The 21918-nt window shown below is 34.2% G+C and overlaps 1 protein-coding gene and 2 long non-coding RNA genes across 3 annotated transcripts; 1 reads left to right on the forward strand and 2 right to left on the reverse strand.

Moving 5' to 3' along the window:
* Nucleotides 1-4222: 4222 nt before the first annotated feature.
* LOC132178175 (uncharacterized) lies at nt 4223-4978 on the reverse strand. The gene is made up of 3 exons (XM_059590626.1): nt 4864-4978; nt 4630-4709; nt 4223-4546 (listed from the first exon to the last, which is right to left on the reverse strand). The coding sequence occupies exons 1-3, from the start codon at nt 4976-4978 to the stop codon at nt 4223-4225; spliced, it is 519 nt and encodes a 172-aa protein (XP_059446609.1).
* A 6045-nt stretch (nt 4979-11023) lies between these two features.
* LOC132176883 (uncharacterized) lies at nt 11024-16718 on the reverse strand. The gene is made up of 3 exons (XR_009439678.1): nt 16522-16718; nt 11992-12067; nt 11024-11235 (listed from the first exon to the last, which is right to left on the reverse strand). It is a non-coding gene; the product is annotated as an uncharacterized LOC132176883 (long non-coding RNA).
* A 3477-nt stretch (nt 16719-20195) lies between these two features.
* LOC132179713 (uncharacterized) lies at nt 20196-21879 on the forward strand. Its single transcript, XR_009439953.1, has 2 exons — nt 20196-20473; nt 21346-21879. It is a non-coding gene; the product is annotated as an uncharacterized LOC132179713 (long non-coding RNA).
* Nucleotides 21880-21918: the final 39 nt, after the last annotated feature.

Consider the following 21918-nt stretch of genomic DNA (forward strand, 5'->3'; position numbering starts at 1 on the left):
TTTTGGAGAGGTATGGCCTAATTTCAGCAGCAATCACCAGTATTTTGAATGCAAGACAATAATGCATTATATAAGCAGTAGCTATCTTATATGGTCTATCCGAGATATTACACATCATCAGTAGGGTTGGCGTTGTCTCGAGTGACTTGTAATATAATCGGTGCCTCGAATATTGTATGCTACTATCCATAACACTAGCAGCTCGATTGAGTCCGACATCGGGTGGGCCACGCCACTAATAATGTATAAGAGTGTAAACGAGACGAGCTTGGGCGAGCTTAAGCTGTCTGAGCTTGGCTCATTTATTTTGGGATCAGGTTCAGGCTCGGGCTCAACCTCGACTCGAGCCTGAGATTGTTGTTCGAGCTCAGCTCGATAGGGTTGAATCCCTGTTCGAGCTCGAGCTCGGGCTCGACTATTCTGGCTGAAACCCACATCAAGAACACATCACAAAATCTCAACCTAAATCAAACGTAGGTGAAATCTTTCCCAACCAATGTGATTTTTCTATTATAAACAATGGGCATAAAGAAAATACATAGGAAAGGCTAAGATTTTAGCTCACAACAACCCATGGTCGGAAACCCCTCCTCTTTGGCTTCATCGTCTTCTTCTTTCAACCATCACAATCTCTGCATCTCGATCTCTCTCTATCATGTACTTGAATTTGATTGAGACCAAGCAAGAAGCAGTAGATGCGGCGAGGGTTTTGGTATGACCGTATGAGAAAAAGTGGAGAAATGAGGAAATGAAAGAAATGGATTGGTGCAAGCTGGCAAGGCTTGGAGATTGAAACGTTGTAGCATTTTCGAGGCGGCGTGTCAGCTATTGAGAGGCTGATTATTACAAGCGTGAGCAGTTGTTGTGGAATAGTTGGCAAAATCAAAGGGTCTGAAATTTTTCATTTTTTAACAGTTAAACATAAATGTAATTTTAAGATTTTAATAAATAATGAGATTTATGGAAGGGAATCAACCAATCAGAAATAAAATCTCATGTAAGTCCGGAGTGTAAATTAAGACCAAAATAAATGCAATTTTAAGATTTTAATGAATAATGAGATTTATGGGAGGCAATGAGTCAATTAGGAAATGCAATTTTATAGGATTTAATGAATAATGAGATTTATAGGAGGGGATCAACCAATCAGAAAATATTATTTGTTACTTAGTTTATATATATATATATATATACGAGCTTACTCGTGAGCTTAGCCGAGTCGAGCCGAGCTTGCTTCATTTAATATTCGAGCCGAGCTTATGCGAGCCGAGCCCGAACTCGCTCACGGGCGGCTTGCTCTCTTAACACCCTTAATGACGTATGTCATGTAATGACTCGTCAATCAAACATGAATGCACCGGTCACGAACTACCATTGGATCAAAGGCCCATAAAAACACAAATATCCTTTAACCATAGAATCAAGCTCATATAGTAATATAACGCCCCCAAAACTGGCATTAACCATTTTATTAGAGCTATTAGCAATCCCTCAAGTTCAATTAACTGATAAATGTCTGAAAGTATCGTCATCAAGCACACTCAAAGTAAATATAACAAAATGTGAAAATGATAGATCTGAGTTATCTAAATTAAGTCACCAGGCATGCATATACTTATACTATCACCAATCATAGACTGGGAGCTACTTAATTGAAATAAAGTTAATCTACTCAAATTTGGTATAAATATAGTTGTCTTTAAGGTTCCTTTCTTTAAAAGTCCTCTTAAAACAAATAACTTGATAAGCCGCAAACACAGCGTAAGTCTAAAAACCTGTTTGGGATTGCGGTGGAAAATAAAGCTTTTGGATATAGAGCTTTTGCCTGTGAGCTTTTGGCAAAAGTGCTATTACTGAAAAGCTATTTACATGTTTGGTAACTACGTGTCTTAACTGCTTTTTTGATGTTACTGATGTTTGGTAACAAAACTAAAAAAGTGATTTTAGTTGCAAAAATGACAATAAAGGACATGTAATGATTTTTTTTTTTTTAATATATGCTGAAAAAAAAAAAAAAATCATTACTTGTCCCACCAAATATATGTCATTTTACGTGAAATCATTATATGTTTTTCAATAAAGGCCTAAGGTTGGCAATGATTTTTTTTTTTTTTTTTCCATTTTATACCAACATTTTTATATAAAACTGTTTAATGTTAGCTTTCACAAGTAAAAATTATTTTGTAATGGTTTATGTAACAAAACGTCAACATTTTCTTTCTTTTATACTTATAAGTAATAAAAAGTGATGTCAATTATTTTCTTTCTTTCTTTTTTTAAAATTATTTAAAGTATTTAACATTTCAAAGTATTTAACACACTTTTTAACACCACAACACTTCAAAGTATTTAACACATAAAAAAGAACAACATTCAAGGAGATCCTTACAACATTTTAAATAGTTTATAACAAAACAACATTAAAAAAATAAATAAATAAATAAAAACATTAGCGGGTCATAAGTAGATTAGCAATATGATCACGCTCAATGTTCATAGAATTTTCATTGGACGTCTCTGATTGTTGTATGCTTGACTCATCTTGTGCTTCGTGATCGCCTATATTGTCAGTAGGAAGTAAATCTTCATCATCATCATATGGTTGGAACTCAGCATCCTTTATTGCATGCTTCCTAATGAAGCTATGAAGAGTCATAGACGCCACCACGATTTTCACTTGTTTATCATAAGGAAAATTCGACATGCAATGTAATAACTTCCACTTATTTTTTCATACTCCAAATGTTCTTTCAATAGTGCATCTAAGTGACGAATGTGCATGATTAAAAATTTCATGTATACCCCTCGGTTGGCTTCCGCGACGAAAGTCTGGTAGATGATACCGCTCCCATTTGTATGGCCCTATGTATCCCTTCATGTGAGGATATCCTACGTCTACCAAGTAATATTTTCCTACAAAAAATATACGAATAACGGTCATAAAAAGCTTTTGAAAAAATATATTTTTTTCATGTATAATTCATAATTGTTATTTTTATTAAATACAAACCTCTAGGTGGGTGTGGAAATCGTAATTCTTCCTTTCGAATAGCTTCTAAAAAAATACGTGTATCATGTGCAGTACCTTCCCATCCAATCTAAACAAAGGTGAAACACATACGAAAATCACAAATAGCCATAACATTCTGTGTAGGAATCCCTTTTCGACCAATATATGGTATTTGTTTCGATTGAGAAATTTTAACTGGCACATGGGTTCCATCAATGGCTCCAATACAATCTTTAAAGTATGACTAATGCCACTCATCATCACGAATTTTGCTTCGAACATCCCTAAACTCCCTATCAATAGGATTAATAATGTCAATCGCCATTCTTGAAACGGCCATTAAAACACTAGTAAAATGTCTACTAATTGTTTCTCCTGAATGTTGAAACATTTCTTGCACTATTTTATTCCCAAACCCATGGCTTAAAGTATTCAAAAACATAGCCACTAACTCTTCAACAGTTAATTTCTTAGTACATCTTAAATGATATCTTTTCTTCAACTCTTCACACAAGTAAATGAATACATGTATTTCCATTATGGAATTTTGTTTGCACCTATCAGGATTACCTTGTAAAATCTCCATAACCCACTTATAACCTATTTGAGAAGAGGTCCTACAAGGTTCCTTTGTAATATATGGCATATAATAGTTCTCAACAAATTCTACTGTTGTAGCTGCTAGAATAAAAACATCATTTTCATTTTCATTTTCATTTTCCTCTTCACCATAATCACTATCACTTGTATCATCTTGAGTGCTATAATCCCTATTGTCCATGTCCGTAAGGAAAAAAAATAAAGAAATAAACACAAAATAAATATATAAGCACCCATAAAAAAAAAAAAAAAAGAATAACATTCAAATAAATCCTTGTAACTTTTCAAATAGTTCATAACAAAACCACATTAAAAAATAACAACATTATTCCATGCTACGACGATTAATTTCTCTATTTCTCATTTGCTTGATAAAGTCAATCTGCAACCATGGCTCTTTAATAGTCACAAACATCTCTTTATGTGATCTCTTAAGAAATACCTCTGTTGCAAACTTAAGTCAATGTCATTTTCTCTTTCGGCAATCCCCCGAACAACATCCATAACCTCTTCAATATTACATCCAGGCTTATTGTAGCTCTTAGATGTCACTGTATTCTTACTTTCTATTACATCACAAATACGACTCAAATGTTGACTAACGATTGGAACTCATTTCTTTCTTTTCTTACATTGAACCGCAAGACCAAACTTCTTATTTTTTTTATCCTGCGTATCTAAATATGCAGGAATATCATTAATGCCATGTGTATTGAGATTTGGTTTATCATCCAAAACATCTAGACCTTCTACAACATTGTCATCTTCATCAAGTATTACAGTTGCAGCATCAATGCCACTAATATCATTAGGAACCAACCCTATGGATGGTACCCAAGATCCCTCCCTGGTGGCAGTTATATCTCTAAACAATATTTTCACCTTCATAGCATAAGCCAAACCTGTCGTGCGAAACTTGGTTGCTTTTGGAACTTCCTGTATTTAGGTATTTGTAAAAATCAATAATAAAACATTTTTTAAATCATTTAAACAAAAACAAATAAGTACAAATATTGTACCTGCAATTTTTTTTCCCACCAATCATTGGGTGCATCAATTGTCTTTTTCACCGGATCCCATCCAAGGCCAGTTTCCTTGCCTATCAATCTCTTCCAAATGTTCCACTCTTTTTTCAAACTATCCAACTTGTTCTTTAGTTGTTTATAACAATATTGTTTTCCAGTTTTTTTCATTAAATTTATCTATCACATTTTTTCATCCTGTCCTATTGAAATGTGTTCCTAGGCGGTTACCAGCATGAATCTCAGTAATACATATGTCAAGATAATCTTCTAGCAGTTTTTCAGTCCAAACTACTTTCTTTATATCTGCAGTAACAGCAACGTTGCTTTGACCTTTTTTACTCATGTTTGTCATACAATAAATAAGCTGATAAAATTATAAATAAAAAAGTATGTTAAACACTATTAATAATTAAAAATTTGTTTCAAGTGACCAACGGATAGAATGCAAAAATTTATATTTACATGAATAATATGCATATTCATCAATAAAAGGGCAACAACAAAAAATAATGGAATCAAGTTTCTGCAACATGAATAGCATTAAATAGTTCACATAAACTAATTGTTTCTCCCCCATCATAAGCTTTATATATATATATATATATATATATATATATAAATTAGCATGCTGCACTTGAACCAATGTGGGTGTACATATATACTTTTTCTGTCTACAACTATTTCTTGACTTTTTTTTTTTTTTTTTCTTCAACTCACGCGCAAGACTCCTTGCAGGCATTTTTTTTTTTTTTTTTTTGCTTAAAAATTTCATTCTCTAAAGTTCCTGCCACTAGTTTCAAAGATTTCCTCGAGACCACTAATTTCAGAGGATTTCCTCGGATCCTCACTCTTTTTTCCTTCGGCCTCCTTAAGACTCCTTACAAGGGTTTTCCTTAAAAAATGTCATTCTTTAGAAGATTTCCACCACTAATTTCAAAGATTTCCAAAAAGATTTCCTCGAGACCCACACTCTGTTTTTTTCCTTTAACTCACACGCAAGACTCGTAGGCTTTTTTTTTTTTTTCTTAAAAAATTTCATTCTCTAGAAGATTTCCACCACCCACTAGTTTTCAAAAGATTTCCTCAAGACTCACTAATTTCCAGAAGATTTCCTTAGACCCTCACTCCTCAGACACTCACCCCTCACCTTCTCATCCTCGATCTCTTACCTTCTCATCTCCTCTCTGTGCTCTCCCCTTTTCTCTTCCCATCTCAAAACTCAAGCCTTCAAATAAATGAACAACCAAACACCCACCAGGACTAGTACTAGTGAAAAATATGAGAAGGTGAGGAGAAGATGAGGTGCCATGGTAGGAAAAATATCACGGCACCGCCGAAGACCATCGTGGCTCCACCACTGCAGTGATCTAGGCAGGTGAGTTATCTCTCCTTTATCTTCTTCCCTTTGATCTATTCTCTATACTATTCGATGTTAATCTATATTTTTCCTATATGTATTCTGTAATAAATGTAAAAATATGTGTTTTATTGGAAAAAAATGGATGAGCAAAAGCAAAATTAAATGGAGCTATAGCTCACCTGCCTGGATCTCTCTCTCTAGAGTAGTTGGAGGCAACGAGAAGGATTTATCAAAGGGTGGGAAGAGATGCTTATATATGGATTTTGTTGTCATTTTGTGAAATTTGTAAGGGTATATTTGTCTATGCATATATTTCATTAATCACAAAAGTGCGGCGCGCCTTTCTTCTAATCGTCCGTTTCAGCAGAAGCTTCATTATTCAACTTATGCTCAAACGTGAGTTTTAACGTTTGAAACTTCAAAAGCTCTTTCACAACCATTTTACCAAATGACCGTATTTTGGCTTAAACAAGCTTTTGATGCTTCAGACGCACGTTTTGGGTCTGCAAGCGTAGACCCAAACATGCTCTAAGACTTAGTAAATAGATCTCACAGTTGAGTATAAAATGAGCTCTTATTTAAGTGCATAAGTAAACATATATTTATTTTAAACAAAAGAGGTGTCACCTTTGTCACTATACTAAAAATAAGGTTTTGGTTTGTGAGAAGATTGGATGTAATTCCAGGGACAATAGCCTATTTTTAATGCATAAAATTAATGCTTTAATAAGTCATAACTATCACGTATGGTCTATCCGAGATATTACCTATTCTTAGTAGGGTTGGCGCTGTCCCAATGGACTTGTAACACAATGTCGATGCTCCGACCATTGTATGCTACCGTCTATAACTATCAACTCGACAACCTCTTGTGACCCACGCTACTAATAATGTACATCATGTAGTAACCCGCTAATTAAACATGATTGCGCCAGTCACGAAGCAACCATTGGATCCAAGGTTCGTATAAACAAATATACATTTAACTATAGAATCAAGTGCATATAATAAGCTAATAACCATTATACCACCTATGCCAGTGTACCATGTCATACAATGCATCTTATTAATTAATTATTAAGGCGGTTACCAAGTTGTGTAAAAATAAATATGCTCATAACATACGCGTGCTCAGTCAACTCATATATCGCACGTTTTTAAGAAAAGTAGTCAGTAAGTATTTACTTACCTCCTACGCTCGCTCGATTCCTCAGACATTGGAACCCCTGCTATAACGAAACATATTTTATCGTTACATGCAGTACCAGAGAACGTATTATAAACACATAAGGTCATAATCGATAAGTAATCTAGCTAAAAGGTTATAAACTCTAATTTTACTCATTTCGTACACTCGTCAAACATTTGAAGCTTCTGGCTGAATATTCGAACTTAGGGTTGAATGTTCGGTCAGTATGCAGGGAATGTTCGATCAAATGCCATAATACATGCAAGGCTCCTATCCTCTAATTACTGCGTAACAAATCTCATGTTAGGCTCTTAATGAGTTCATGCAAGCATAGTAAACCATGATATTATGAAAACTTGGGAAAACAAGAGGTGTTTTTTAAACATTTGAAAACTTTTTCACTTTTTAAAGAGAATAATAACACAACTCATCATAGGATTCCTAAGACTTGTAAAGAACATGAAAAACACTAGAATACCATAAAAACTAACAAAGGGCAAGAGAGCTTATCTTGAAGAGGGTCTCCTACTTCCAAATCTCCTCCTTCTCTATCTAAAATACCTCTTTCTTCTAGTTTTAGGATTACGAGGGGTGTGGAAGTAAAGGGATGGGGTCGAAGGTCAGAGGATGTGGGTTATTTATAGGGGAGTGGGAGTGTGCATGTTAGATAAGGTGGAGAATGAGTTAAAATTGCTTTTCAAATTGTCATTGAACGTTCAGTACTATAGTCGAACATTCGATGTACTATCATACAATAGTTCTAGGGCTGCAGGTCGAACATTTGATTAATGCCTAATGGTTTCAAATTTGGTCAATGAACGTCCAAGGTGGTCCCCTGTCGAACATTCACACTAAGGCCATGCTCGAATGGTTGGTGGTCTCCTATCGAACGTTCGGTCAAAGGCAAAAAAAAATAATGATTGTTCACTTAAAATAAAAGAAATGGTCTTTTAAAAAATTGTAAATAATGATTGTTTTGATACAAAAAAAAAAAAAAAATGAATACTAGAGATACACTTGTTTTTTCTTAATGGTCTTGTTTCGGGTTTTAAAGTTTTTGGGGCATCACAAGTAAGCCCATGACCATTATATTGCACATACTTATGTATCATGTCATACTATGCATATCGTTATCTATTGAATTAAACATATACCCAATTCCATAAAAAGTAAATAGGCTCATAACATACGCGTGTTCAGACAACTAACATATTGCACATTTTTATTGAATGCAGTTGTAAGTGCTTATTTACCTCGTCTGTTCGCTCAAATCCTCGGACATCTTGAATTCCTACTATTTCAAAACATATTTTAACATTACAAGCAACACTAGAGAATCTATCTTAAACACATAAAATCCTAGTCGGGAAAAGGTCACAAAACCCTAATTATCCATTTTGGACATTGTCCAAACGTTCGGGCTCATGGTTGAATATTCGGTCAGAGTGTAGCGAACGAACAAGCCATAATGTTAGAATGTATGCAAGGTTCTTATTTCTAAATCGACATGTAGCAAATATCATCATAAGCTCCTAATAGGTACCATAAAGACATAATAAATCACAACAACATGATAATCTAAGAAAACAAGAGGTGGTTTAAAACATTTGAAAAACCTTTTTACTTTTTAAGGAAAATAATTACATAAACTCATCGTGGCACTTTAAAATTTGTAAACAACATGAAAATCGTATAAATAACATAAAAACAAGCTTAGTGCATAGATGTTTACCTTGAAGATGGCAAACAACTTAAAAAAATCTCCTCATTCTCTCTCTAGAAACTCTTTCTCACTCTAGGGTTAAGGTTGCTGGGGTGTGGGGTAAAATGTGAAGTCTAGAGGGCGAGGGGTGTCCCTTTTATAGGAGAGGAGGTGTAGATAAAGTTGAGATGATGGATAATAGGTTAAAATTACTTTTTAGACTGGCTTCGAACGTTTGGTGCTATGCTTCGAACGTTCAGTGTACTATTACCCAATCGTTCTAGGATTGTAGGTCGAATGTTCGTGTGGTCCATGACCGAACGTTGAGTACGAAACTAAAACTTGAATATTTTGGTTGTTTTTCACTAAAAATGTTTAAACAAAGTTGTAAGAGCAGTTGTATTGTATAAGTGATTAATACTTACAAAAAAACAAAAAAAAAAAAGAATTTCGGGTTTTTAATATTCGGGGCATCACACATATGGCCCATGGGGATGGTTCGGCGGCCCACCCCCATCTTTAGCCCATTGGTGGTAGTTTCGGCCACCCCTTCTAGCCACTTAGGGGTGGCTGAACCACCCCTATGGATCGTGGGGGTTGCTCACCACCCTCAATTTTACTAGATGGGGGTGGCCAAGTGACACCCATGGCCAAAGGGGGTGGCTACAACCACCCCAATTTTTTTTTTTTTTTTTTTTAGGGCATTTTTTGAATTATCCTAAATTTAGGACAATTTTGAAAAGTTAAACTAAAAAACACATGTGCGGCACATGTGAGCTAGTTTTCGTCAAATTTGACGAAAATGTCTAACGAAGTGGCTACATTGAATTTTTGATACTTTGTTGGGATACATTGCAATTTTTTAAACATTGAAGGCCAGATTAAAAATAGGGTGAAACTTTGGAGAGTAAAGTGTATTTTTGCCTAAAATAAAGATGTGTGAACTACAAAATTAAAGAATGCAAAATAAATGTATATTTAAATGACTAAATTATTGAACAGTAATTTGCACTATGTAGTGTGTATATTGAAAATATTGAATACTACTCTAAACAGTAAGTAGTTTATAAAATTACAGAAGAATATTATTACTGAAATGTCATGTGCACGTAAATAATAAGCCCATGTGAGTGTGTGATGATGCGTACGTGCTAGCTTCGTCCCGGGTGACACCATTAGCATGTGTCTACCAAAAAGCCATTCTATAATAAAAGAAATGCAATCCCATATAAAGCACAAAATAAAATATTGTAGCTTTCAATGTGGGACAAAGTGTAAGACAAAAATAAAGAGAAAGTTGAAATTTTCAAATTGGAGGGAAACTTTAATTTTCATTAAATAATTTTCAACATTCTACTTAGGCAATGACATCTTGCTATATTGCTTGTTACGAACGTTGGCATCTCAACAAGTCAAATAAATTCTTAAATGAAAATTTAACCATCCTCTACGCCTATCGAACATACTCACAACTATTGAATAAAAATTCTATATTGTTTGTTCACGTTTATACACTATAAAAATTATGCTCACTAGCGGTGACCCAAAGTCACCGCTAATGAGGAAAAAGTTGCCGCTATTTATAAATACCGACAACACGCGGCCACTATTTGGTGGTTGGTAGTAATCCGACAGTAAAGTTAAATACCGGCGACTTTCAAAGTTGCCGCTAATGACAACTCATTAGCGGCCACTCTAAGTTGCCGCTAATAAATTTTTTTTGCCGGAAAAAAGGGTTCAAAATGGTTCCATGGTCGCCACTATTGGTATATCATTTGCAGCGACCACCAAGTTGCCGCTAATTGTATGTCATTAATGATATACGAAAATTAAAAAATAAAAATAAAAAAAGTGAATAGCAGCCACATGGAGTTGCCGCTATTCCTCTATCATTAGCGGCAACCTATAGTTGCAGCTATTCGTCTGTCATTAGCGGCAACATAGAGTCGCCACTATTTATCTCATTAGCGGCAACTTAGAGGTTGCTGCTAATGAATTAAAAAATAGAAACTCAATAACAGCGACCCTATGGTCACTGCTATTGAAAAAAAAAAGCATATATATATATATATATATTGGGATGGCACGTGCAATACATCATAGTGTAAACAAAGATAACCTAGGACAATAGATATAACTCACTTAAATTTTGGGCATCCTATTTCTCGATTACTCAAAAGCAACTTGCTGGAAATTTCCAAAACCATTTTCAGTTATGAAAAATGAAAGGAATCTTATTTATAAAAACAAAATAACAAAAAAGCCATATGGGTCGGAAGTGCACCATTCTTCATCAATATTCTCTTTCCCGCGTATGTGCTTGTAAGTGCAGTAATGCTTTCGTGATGCCTAGAAGAGAGAGAGAGAGAGAGAGAATTCATATGCAAACACTACACGTTTGAACCAGGAAAGAAAAAACTCCAGAATAACATTATTCGAAAGCAAGAATACAAGAAAAATACATTACTTAAAAAGGGTCTTGTTCAAACAGCTATATACCTCCTCATGGAGTAGAAGAGTGCAACTTCCACCCACATATCCAACAACAACATATTAACCATTGAGAAATTTTCTTGCAGTAAAAAAGATTCCTTTTATAATTGCTCACTCAACAACTAGTACCAATGAAAAACATGTTTCATGATTAAATGATTAGGAATTATTTTCACCCTTAGTACTGTTAATTACACTTGGCTGCAATATGGATAATAGAAGGAAAGGAGACAAGCACTCTATGCTGTGATGACCTACAAAGCAAGCAAATTGGACAAATCCGAGTGGTCCAATATATGTTAAGCAATAAAAAAATCTATTCAGTTTCTAAATGCAAGGACCTATCTAAAAAAATGCATGGGAGTGTGAGGCATGAGACTTGAGAGACATCCATATAAGACGCTAACCATTAGCATGCATCATTAAACATGCCCTCCAAGTCAAGATGAATGGTCCACTACCAAATAATTAGTTTTATTGGGACGATAAGTCGATAACCAAATCACAGTCAATATAAAGACAACAAGCTATCAGGAGGGCTAACACAAATTCCCGTTGTATAATACCTAGGAATTTGTAAAACATGAACTGGCAAGGAATAAGTAAACATACCAAAACTGCCATTGGCATTCGATAAGCAGTTTTCCGGTATTCACGAATCACTTGAGAAATTTGTGAATGCCTCCTCCTTAAAATACAGAAAAATAGTTGATTACCATTTAAGAAATGAATTCAACATTTGACAACACAAAATATCAATGTCTTGATACTTGGGAGCTTGTAAAATCTTCTGTTAAACTTCTCAAGTAATTCTATGGAAACTACAAAAATAATTGACATCATATGACCCAAATTCTTTATAATTCTTTGTTTTTCAGATCAAATTACTACAAATAGTGATCAGAAGAAAAGATTGTCGCCAACTTATAGCCAATTTCAAATTAGAATTGCATAAGATAGGGGATCAGTTGTAATATGAAATTTTTTAACTACAACTTTGCATGAGAAGATAGGCAATCCTTATCGTGGCATTGAAGTGCAATAGTGTCAGAAATAAAACCTTACAACTAAATAACTAATTTAACCGCCATAACATAGGGAATTATAGTTGAAAACTGCAATGCTTCCCATGTCATAAACTGCAGTATTTTAACATAAACTTTGTAACTATTACATTTCAGTGTATATACAAATATTAAGATATTTTGTTCTCACTAAACATATTGCTTTATGAAGTGGGTCGTCCAGTGCTTATGTGAAGTTTCTAAAACATTCATAATTACTTTATAAAGCAATAGTCCATCTGAAATCACAAATTTCAACAACCTATTACCTGACTAAACAAACAACACAAACAAATAAATAGAAGCTCCCAATTGAAGAGATTAGGATAAAACTTTACGATGCATAATATATGGTTGGTTTTGCCATTTTCTTTTGATTCTTGCTGTTTGCTGTAGATTGAGCTGGCTCACTACCGGGAAAAAACAACATATATATATATATATATTGGGATGGCACGTGCAATGCACGTGCTTCATTCCCTATTCCCTATATTATGTATAACTATAATTGTTACCATTATAATTTTAATAATATACATATATTATCCTATAAATAGATTTAATGTCTAGATTATTGAACAAGTATACATAAACTTTTATGAAAAGTAAGACTATAAAATTGAGTAAATATGATGTACCTAAAGAAAACAAAAGAGGTTTAATTTAGATATCACACATAAGTTGTTACTTCAAATCAAGGGTATTGAAAAATATATAACACACATTCATGTTCATGGTGTTTATCTCAACCAACCTATAGTTACATAAAATAGTAATCCATCAAATGTTTCTTCATTATAATACACCATGGACCTTGAAAATGTATTAAGTTTAGAGTAAACCATGTTGCCATGATAGCAAAACTTTAAAAGCATGCATGTATGAATTATTACCATAATAACACATCTATTTTTATATTTTCTTTTCAACAGTAATAATAACCTGTCCATAAACACTACCAAGAGTATGCACCATCAAAGCATGCAACTAACTCGATACAATCAAACTATTAGAGACTACAATTAGCACAAGCTTTCTACCATGATACAGTATTTACTTAGCTAAAATGAAACACTCAAGAATGACAACAAAGACAGATAACAACTCCAAACATGTGCCTGATTCACGGTATGGAATGATAATATAATCTGTAATGCAATGTTTGATGCTGCAAGTTTCACTATACAAATATTTTGGTAATGAAAATATTATAAGGTCGAATTGGACATATTATAAGGTCATATTTTTTCAAAGCTAAGTATCATGTATACTCTATTGTTAAGAGGAGGAAATGATTGATATCTAAAGAAAAAAAAAATTAATGTCCTCAAAGTGGGCTAGCAGAAGGTTTGGCTATGTAGATATCAACATCACTGCACACAAATTAAGACCTCTTCATACTAAACATAGATTAACCAACTCAAAATTCCAGCAAGATGGATGCTACCACCATGGAGATCATCTTGTTACTACCTCAAACTATATTTTATAGTTGAGGAGAATCCCACCCTCTAAATATTTTCTTATCGCACATCAACACAAAGAAAGGTGTACATGTATGCACACCTGAAATTATTTTTGGTACTTGGTGTGAATCTCATTCTCCATTTTTTATTACAAAACACACACAGAAACACATTGAAGCACTACCTCGTGTATTCTAAGTGAGAGATTGAATGAGTCAAGATTGATAAAATAACATTCTACATTGCAAACTTGATTCGGAAAGGTTGTAAACATGCTTTTTTTTTTTTCTCACCAATGATGCAAATAGAAATAATCATTAAACTGAAACAAAAGAGAAAACAAATTGCCAAAACCAATAAGTGAACATGGCACTACACGAATTAACAAAATCAAATAGAATCCATGAGAGACACTTAGGGAATATTGTAACAAAGGCAAGAACAATCGCCTATTGCTAAAATTTCAGGATGGAGAGAGAAAGAGAGACACGAACCAAGGTATATGAAGAAGATGAAGAAATGTTGTATGAAAGCATACACTGATATAGCATCTATATATACCTCAAAAACTCAATTATGTTCTCAGTGTAAAGAGAAGAGTTTAATGATGGAAAAGACCAAGGGTAGTAATTTAACTTTTGGACACACGCATAAGCATCACAATCCAACAATAAGGGCATGAGCTGCAACACATGGAAACTCAACAAAACTATAGGTTCAAAAGCATGTAAATAATATTAAAATTAAGAGTGACCTACTATCTGAATCACCTACTATTTGAAACCTGAATGAAATATTTTTGAAAAAATAATTCATTTCCATCAAGGTAAGTAATCAATCCACAATATGTAAAATATTAACCTATTAAAATCTCCCAAAACATAATAGCTATGTAACACTGGGCTACAAAACCAGCAGTCTCTATAAAAAATACAAACCTTTAATTATGTCCTAAAGAGAGATTAATCAAAACAACTAAATTTCAACAATACGACAAAGCAACTGGTAGCAAGCACAACTCAAATTGAAGGGCCAACACTTCTTAAGTCAATAAATGATAGGAGATTACTCAGAACAGTACAAGTTAAACACGCACACCCTTAAGCTCTCCAGGCTTTAAAATCATACCAACTTTTGATGGGAATGAATTGTATGCAAGTTATATTGTGTAGAGAGTAAGGACAGAGAACGAGTAAATAATTAAATAAATAAATACCAGGAGGAAGTGAACATAAAATCAGCCTCTTCTTTTGATGAAGTTGTGGTTTCAGAGGAAATAATTCTTTTGTGCATTTGATTAGTTATTACCATGTGTATCTTTCCTTTTAGTCAAATTACATCCGGTAGTAAAATGTTCCAAATAGTGAGGTTCTTTTTACACATTAGCGGTGAGTTTGAAGATGGTAATAACTAAAATGTTCCAAATGTGGCTTTTTTGCAGAAGAAGAGGCTACATCAAAAGCAGCTAAATTGGATATCCATCTACCCCACTAAATTGGATATCCCATCTACCCCACTTGTTGGAGGTGTTGTGCTAGGATCATTGGGCATTGGATATCCTCCTCAATCTACTTTGGGATTAATTCATCCAATGTATGTTTTCTATTAGATTTTTCTCCCAAGATTTTTATGCTACACATTTATGCTGCATTTGGTCTCTAGTGAAGTAGATCCCGCATTCTCAAAATTTTCACTTTTCATAGTGGTTTGTAGAAAAAAAGCAAAAACCAGTGTTCTATGCTCTGCAAGATAAGTGATTAATGCATACATGATTAGCTCACATTTTGATTTTTTCTTTTCTTTGGGGGCTTTGGTTACAGTTACAGTTTCTAAAGTCTCCTACGAAAAATAAAAAGAGGAGGAGGTCACCTACTGCAGTTACAGCTCAGGTTTTAACCATCAAAGGGGTATAGAAGAAACAAAACAGAAACCTTTGATTAAACACCCAGTACCCCAAAAAATGACGAAAGAAAAAAGTTCATATACAGATAGAGATACGGAGGAAACAGGGGAAATGGCAGATTAGGTTCAAAGTCTCGTACTATGTAACAAAGACAACCTCCATACTTTTTTTTATGAGATATGACAAAAATAAAATAAATATTAGCAACATGAATATACAAACAAACACAAACTCCCAAGCACAAATATCCTCTGAGACAAAGAAGAAACTTTTTTCTATTCTCTTAATTAAAAGAAGAAAATCTTCCACATGATTGATTCCCTTTCTCTGTATAAGGATAATCTCTCTGAACAAGTTAAGTATTACTAAAAACACACAATCTTATATCCTAATTGGAACCAAATCCACATTCTATTCATAAAAACATGCATATTCTCGGGAACCAAAGAATTACGCTAAACTGAACAAAAAAGCAAAACAAGACAAAGACTAAAGTAAAATCCTACTAAAACCCAATTAAGGAAATTGAAAGAAATGCCACAAGCAAAGCAAACCCTTGAATCCCAAATGCCAAACCAACATCGGCCCCACAAAACTTGAACCCAAATCCCATAAGTTGAGAGGTTCACAATCCAAACATATTCCAAAAAAGGCTAAAATTACAAGCAGCACACAACACAACTTTGAACCACGAACAAAAAACGCTTACTTCTTTTGGTGGCTACCGGACACGATGGGAGACGAGAGACAGACATGACGGCTTGCCGCTTGCAATGAGAAAAGAGAGAGAGAGAGTCCACAGACGGCCGCTGGAGGCGAGAGAAAGAGAGGAAGCCCGCTGAGATGCGTCAAGGATGAGAGAGAGAGAGATGGGCGTGACCTTAGGTAAAAAGATCAGCGAGCTATAGCGAGGGAAACACAATTTTCGTGCGAAATATCTAGCGCGAAATATAATTAATGGATCCCAGCAAAAATTTTCCCTAAAACGGGGTCGTTCTACCACTTTCCTCAATAACATGAAGTAAATTTCAGATTTTGTTCATTTTGTATGTATGTATTCTTATAGCCTACACCGGAGCATCCCAAGAAGGGTATGGGGCAAAGGCAACCATAAACGTGTGGGAGCCGTCGATCCAAGTGGTCAACAAGTTCAGTCTCTTCCAGATTTGGATTCTTTCGGGATCATTTGACGGCTCGGATCTCAACAGCATAGAAGCTGGATGGCAGGTACTTCTTCCATTTCCTATCCTGCCACACACACAATCCAACACTATTTTTAACTTTTTCTCAATAATATTTAATTACTTTGAGAAAAAGGAAAATACATAAAATATTTTTATTTTTGTCTAATCTATTATGGAAATTCTTTTATATATATATATATATATTATAATTTTTTTTTTTTAGAAAATAAAGATTAATATTTAATAGTGAAGAAGGTGATTAGTATAAAATTTTCTGAATTTTGATTATTATACTAGTCAGGTCAGTCCAGAGCTTTATGGTGACAGCAGGCCCAAATTGTTCACTTACTGGACGGTTAGAATTTTCGATCTTTCCCTTTAATATTTTAATAAATTGCTTTTATTTTATTTATTTTTAACTTTTATAAACATTATCATAAAATAGAAAATAGAAAATAGAAAACAAATTAATGGAATTATTTATTGGAGATACGTCAAGGATGAGAGAGAGAGAGAGATGGGCGTGACCTTAGGTAAAAAGATCAGCAAGCTATAGCGAGGGAAACACAATTTTCGTATGAAATATCTAGCACGAAATATAATTAATGGATCCCGGAAAAAGTTTTCCCTATAACGGGGTCGTTCTACCACTTTCCTCAATATATATATATATCATGAAAAGATTGTAATCTATGGCGGGGTCTTCGTAATTTTCTTCTAGATTCACCTTGACTTGAAAAGTTTGGTTTAGTCTTCTCTTGTATTTGTGAGAGATTAATTATAGTCCCTTTTTCCTATAATGAAGAAAATTGATTTTTTTTTTAATGAATATTGACAAATTAAAACAATCTATTTAATTGTTAATTAATTAACCGTATTAATAAATGAAATATATATACATTTGAAAACATCTTGAAGCATATATATATATGTGTGTGTGTGTGTGTGTGTGTGTGTGTTAATAAATTAAGGTCACTTCATATATAAAGAAATTAAGAATCAAAATATAATACATTAGAAGCAATGTTTTGATGGTCATGATTGAAAAAATAATTATGATATGATGTATCATAATTAAATAGTGTCAAATTGGATCGATCATTTGATTGTATGACGATCAATCACACTAATATTGCACTTGGATCGATCGATTGAGATTATCACGATCAATCGGACTAATGATCGATCGGTTAATCTTATCATGATCGATCAGACGAATACACTAAGAGCAATCAGATGTTCAATCGAACAATCAATTTTGTCAAATTGGATCAATCATTTGATTGTATCACGATCAATCACACTAATATTGCACTTGGATCGATTGATTGAGATTATTAAGATCAATAGGACTAATGATCGATCGGTTGATCATTAGCGGCAACATTTAAAAGTCGCTGTTGTTAGGCACTCAATAGCGGCAAGTATATGTCGCCACTAATAGGCCTATTTTTTTTTTTTTTTTTTTTTAATCAGGACCATTAGCGGCAACTCTTAAAGTTGCTGCTATTAACCCCTCAATAGCGGCAACTTTTTCAAGTTCCCGCTATTAGGCAAAAGTTGCCACTATTAGGCACTTAATAATGGCGACGTTATGTTGCCACTAATAAGGCCTATTTTTTATTTTGTTTTTTCGTCAGGACCATTAGTGGCAATTTTTAAAGTTGCCGCTATTGATGCCTCAATAGTGGCAACTTTATAACGTCGCCACTGTTAACTTAATAGCGGCAACTTTATGTCGTCGCTAATAGGCCTTTTTTTAAAATTTAAAAAAAAAAAAAAAAAAAAAAAATTGTCAGGACCATTAGCGGCAACTACTAAAGTTGCCGCTATTAGGCACTTAATAGCGGCAACTTTATGTCGCCACTAATAAGTCCTATTTTTTTATTTGTTTTTTCATTAGGATCATTAGCGGCAACTTTAAATGTTGCCGCTATTGACCTCTTAATAGCGGCAACTTTAAAAAGTTGCCATTGTTGCGCTCATAGTAGTGGCAATAGTTTGTTGCCGCTGATTGTGTTTAAATAGCGGCAACGTGTGTCGCCGCTATTGAGTGCCTAATAGCGGCAACCATCTGATGTCGCCGCTGATGAGTAGTAAATAGCGACAATAATGGTCGCCGCTATTGGTGTTGCTGCTAAATATCAACTATTTTAGGATTTAGCGTTTGCTATTAGCGGCGACTTTATAGTCGCCGCTAATGACCCCTCATTAGCGGCAACATTTGGGTCGCCGCTAATAATTTGGTTGCTAATGACCAAATTTCTTGTAGTGATATCTAAACATATTCACACCTATTGAACTTTTTGCATTGCTTTTTTTGTAGGTGATCTATCTCATTGCTTATTAATTACTATTTTTCCATAGAAACTACCACAAACTATCATTTTCTTTTTTCTTAAAAAAGAAGATATTCATTTTTCATCTAGATTGAATTCTTATATACCTGAAATGTTAAACTCAAAGACATTAATTGTACATTTTTTGAAATTAGTATAAGACATAAATAATAAGGTATTGTTTATAGCTCACAAATGGACAAAGCTTTGTTTTCATGTACCACTTTCATCTCATCATCATGTATATTGCCAATGTTTTCCTCTATCATTCCTATCATGTATTCTAATAAGTTTATGAAGGACCACAATCTTGCAAAGTCCAGAGAGTCCTTGTCAGCAAGGATCCTATAAGTGAAGTATTTTCCAATTGGGTCGATTTTGGATGCTTCTTTGGGTCAACGGCCACTGTATGTTTGGAAAAGCATTTGGGCTGCTCAAGATATCCTAAAGGAGGGGCTTGTCTAGTGTGTTGGGAAAGGGAGGCAAACTAAAATTTGGAAGGGCTAGTGGCTCCCTTTGCACAAGCACATTGTGTCCACTCTCCAAGGCAATGGGTGCATGAAGACACTTATGTGGCAAATATTATTAAGCTATTTATAATGAAATAGAATATTATGAGTTAGTATGGTTAAGTATTATAATATGGTCATTTTATATTGTGGGTCTTTAAGCAAAACCGCCCAAAAGAAAAGAGTATTAAGTTACTCATGTTTGGCCCAAATATGAATTTCTATGTTGTGGCCCATTTCTTCCTTAATTCACTTAAGTGAGGTTGTGAGAAGGCCATTATTGGGATTTCTGCACATCCCCTTCATCCTCACTTGGCTCACATGAAGTGCTTCTCTTCTAGCACATTTTGGTCTCTTCCAACTTAAGAAAAGAAAATAAAAGAATAAAGGGCTAAGCCCTTTGGCGGTTCTTACACATGCTGCACACCCCCTTTCTTCTCCCCCTTTGTCTCACTATTTCTTCTCCTCACACACACACACACACGGCCTTGAGAGAGAGAGCTTTGAAGATTGAGAGAGAGATCACGGAAGAGAGAGAAAGAACAGGTTTGAGTGAGAAAGAGAGCTGCTGGCCTTGAGAAGAAGAAGAAGAAATCTTGGAGGCGATTCCAGTCATGGAAGCTTGAATGGTAAAGGCTAAAGCTTTTTTTTGTGATTTCATCTTACCCATTAATTATAGAAAACGAAAATTACATGAATCATTAGGGATTTCTTTAGGTCCAAAATTAGGATTCTTGAAAGGGATTTTGGGAATTTTGTTATGTTGTTGAAATCTCTAGTTTCTCTTTAAGGTTTTGTTCTATCCATTGGATATCAAGCTTGAAATTATAATAATTTGGGAAATTTTTGATTAGGTCCGAATTTTAGGAAATTTTAGTAGGAAGCCTAATTCCTAAAATTAATGTGGGGCTTTTATGTGTAGTTGATTACTATATATGATTCCAAGCTCTTGATTGTTAAATTAATGGGTTGAAACTCCAATTTTACCTATTGGTAGAGTATGAACATAAACCCTAATTTTATATGGTTTGAATTAATTTGGGGCTTTAGGTCTGTGAACACTAGGAATGCTATTTGAATGGGTTAATTACATTTAAAGTGTTAATTAATCCTAAGTTTCCATGGGTTCTATGGAAATTGATACATATGGGTCTAGGTTCTAATATGTCATATTAGAAATCATAGTGATTATTGTAAGTGTTTATAAGTATTATAAATTGTGATAAACGACAATGAGAATGGATATATAAATGTTACGGAGATAATGTAGTAAATAAGTATTTAATGTGATAAGTAGTAAGTAGATAAGTAGACGAGTATAATTGTTTAACAAAGATAATAAGTTTTAATGGTAAACATGTTGATAAACATAAAAGTATGATAGAGTTATAGAATGGTACAAGTAGCGGCAAGCAAAATAAGAACGGTCCTTGTTTTGTAGATGACACAAGTAGGGGCAAGCAAAATAAGGATTGACCTCACTCTGTAAATGGCACAATAGGGGCAAGCATAGTAAGGACAAGTACAAATGGTACACAGAGAAACAAGAATGACAATGATGAGCATGAGCATGCATATCATATGAGTTATATGATGATGATGATTTATGATGTTTTCAAATGATGGTTCTTTTGGAAAACTAGTAAGTTTCCATACTGCTGAGCGTCTCTATTTTATGAAGACGGCGGGCTCATAATTCTGCCTGTATCACAGGTGGTGGTGATTCCCGTGGTGCAGACGATGTTGTGGATGTAGGTACAAAAATTGTAGGTGAGGATCCTGTGGCCAGGCCATGTATTTGGGCTACGATGTTTGAGGCCTAAAGGCATCATATGTTTATTTTGTTGGGCTAGTTGTTGGTCCCCTTTTGTATAAGCATTCATGTATATGTTTAGACATTGGTATTTTGTATATGGCTCGTGTCACATGTGACACTTTTGTATAGCCATTCTTTTGTATGTAAAGCATTATTCACATAGATGTATTGTCAACTCTAATGTGTTATGTTATTTATATTCCAGTGCAAATATATGAACTCTGATGAATCATTGATGATGCATGTAACTCTGGGAGA

The sequence above is a fragment of the Corylus avellana genome, chromosome ca4 (assembly GCF_901000735.1).
Source record: "Corylus avellana chromosome ca4, CavTom2PMs-1.0".
NCBI lineage: Eukaryota > Viridiplantae > Streptophyta > Magnoliopsida > Fagales > Betulaceae > Corylus > Corylus avellana.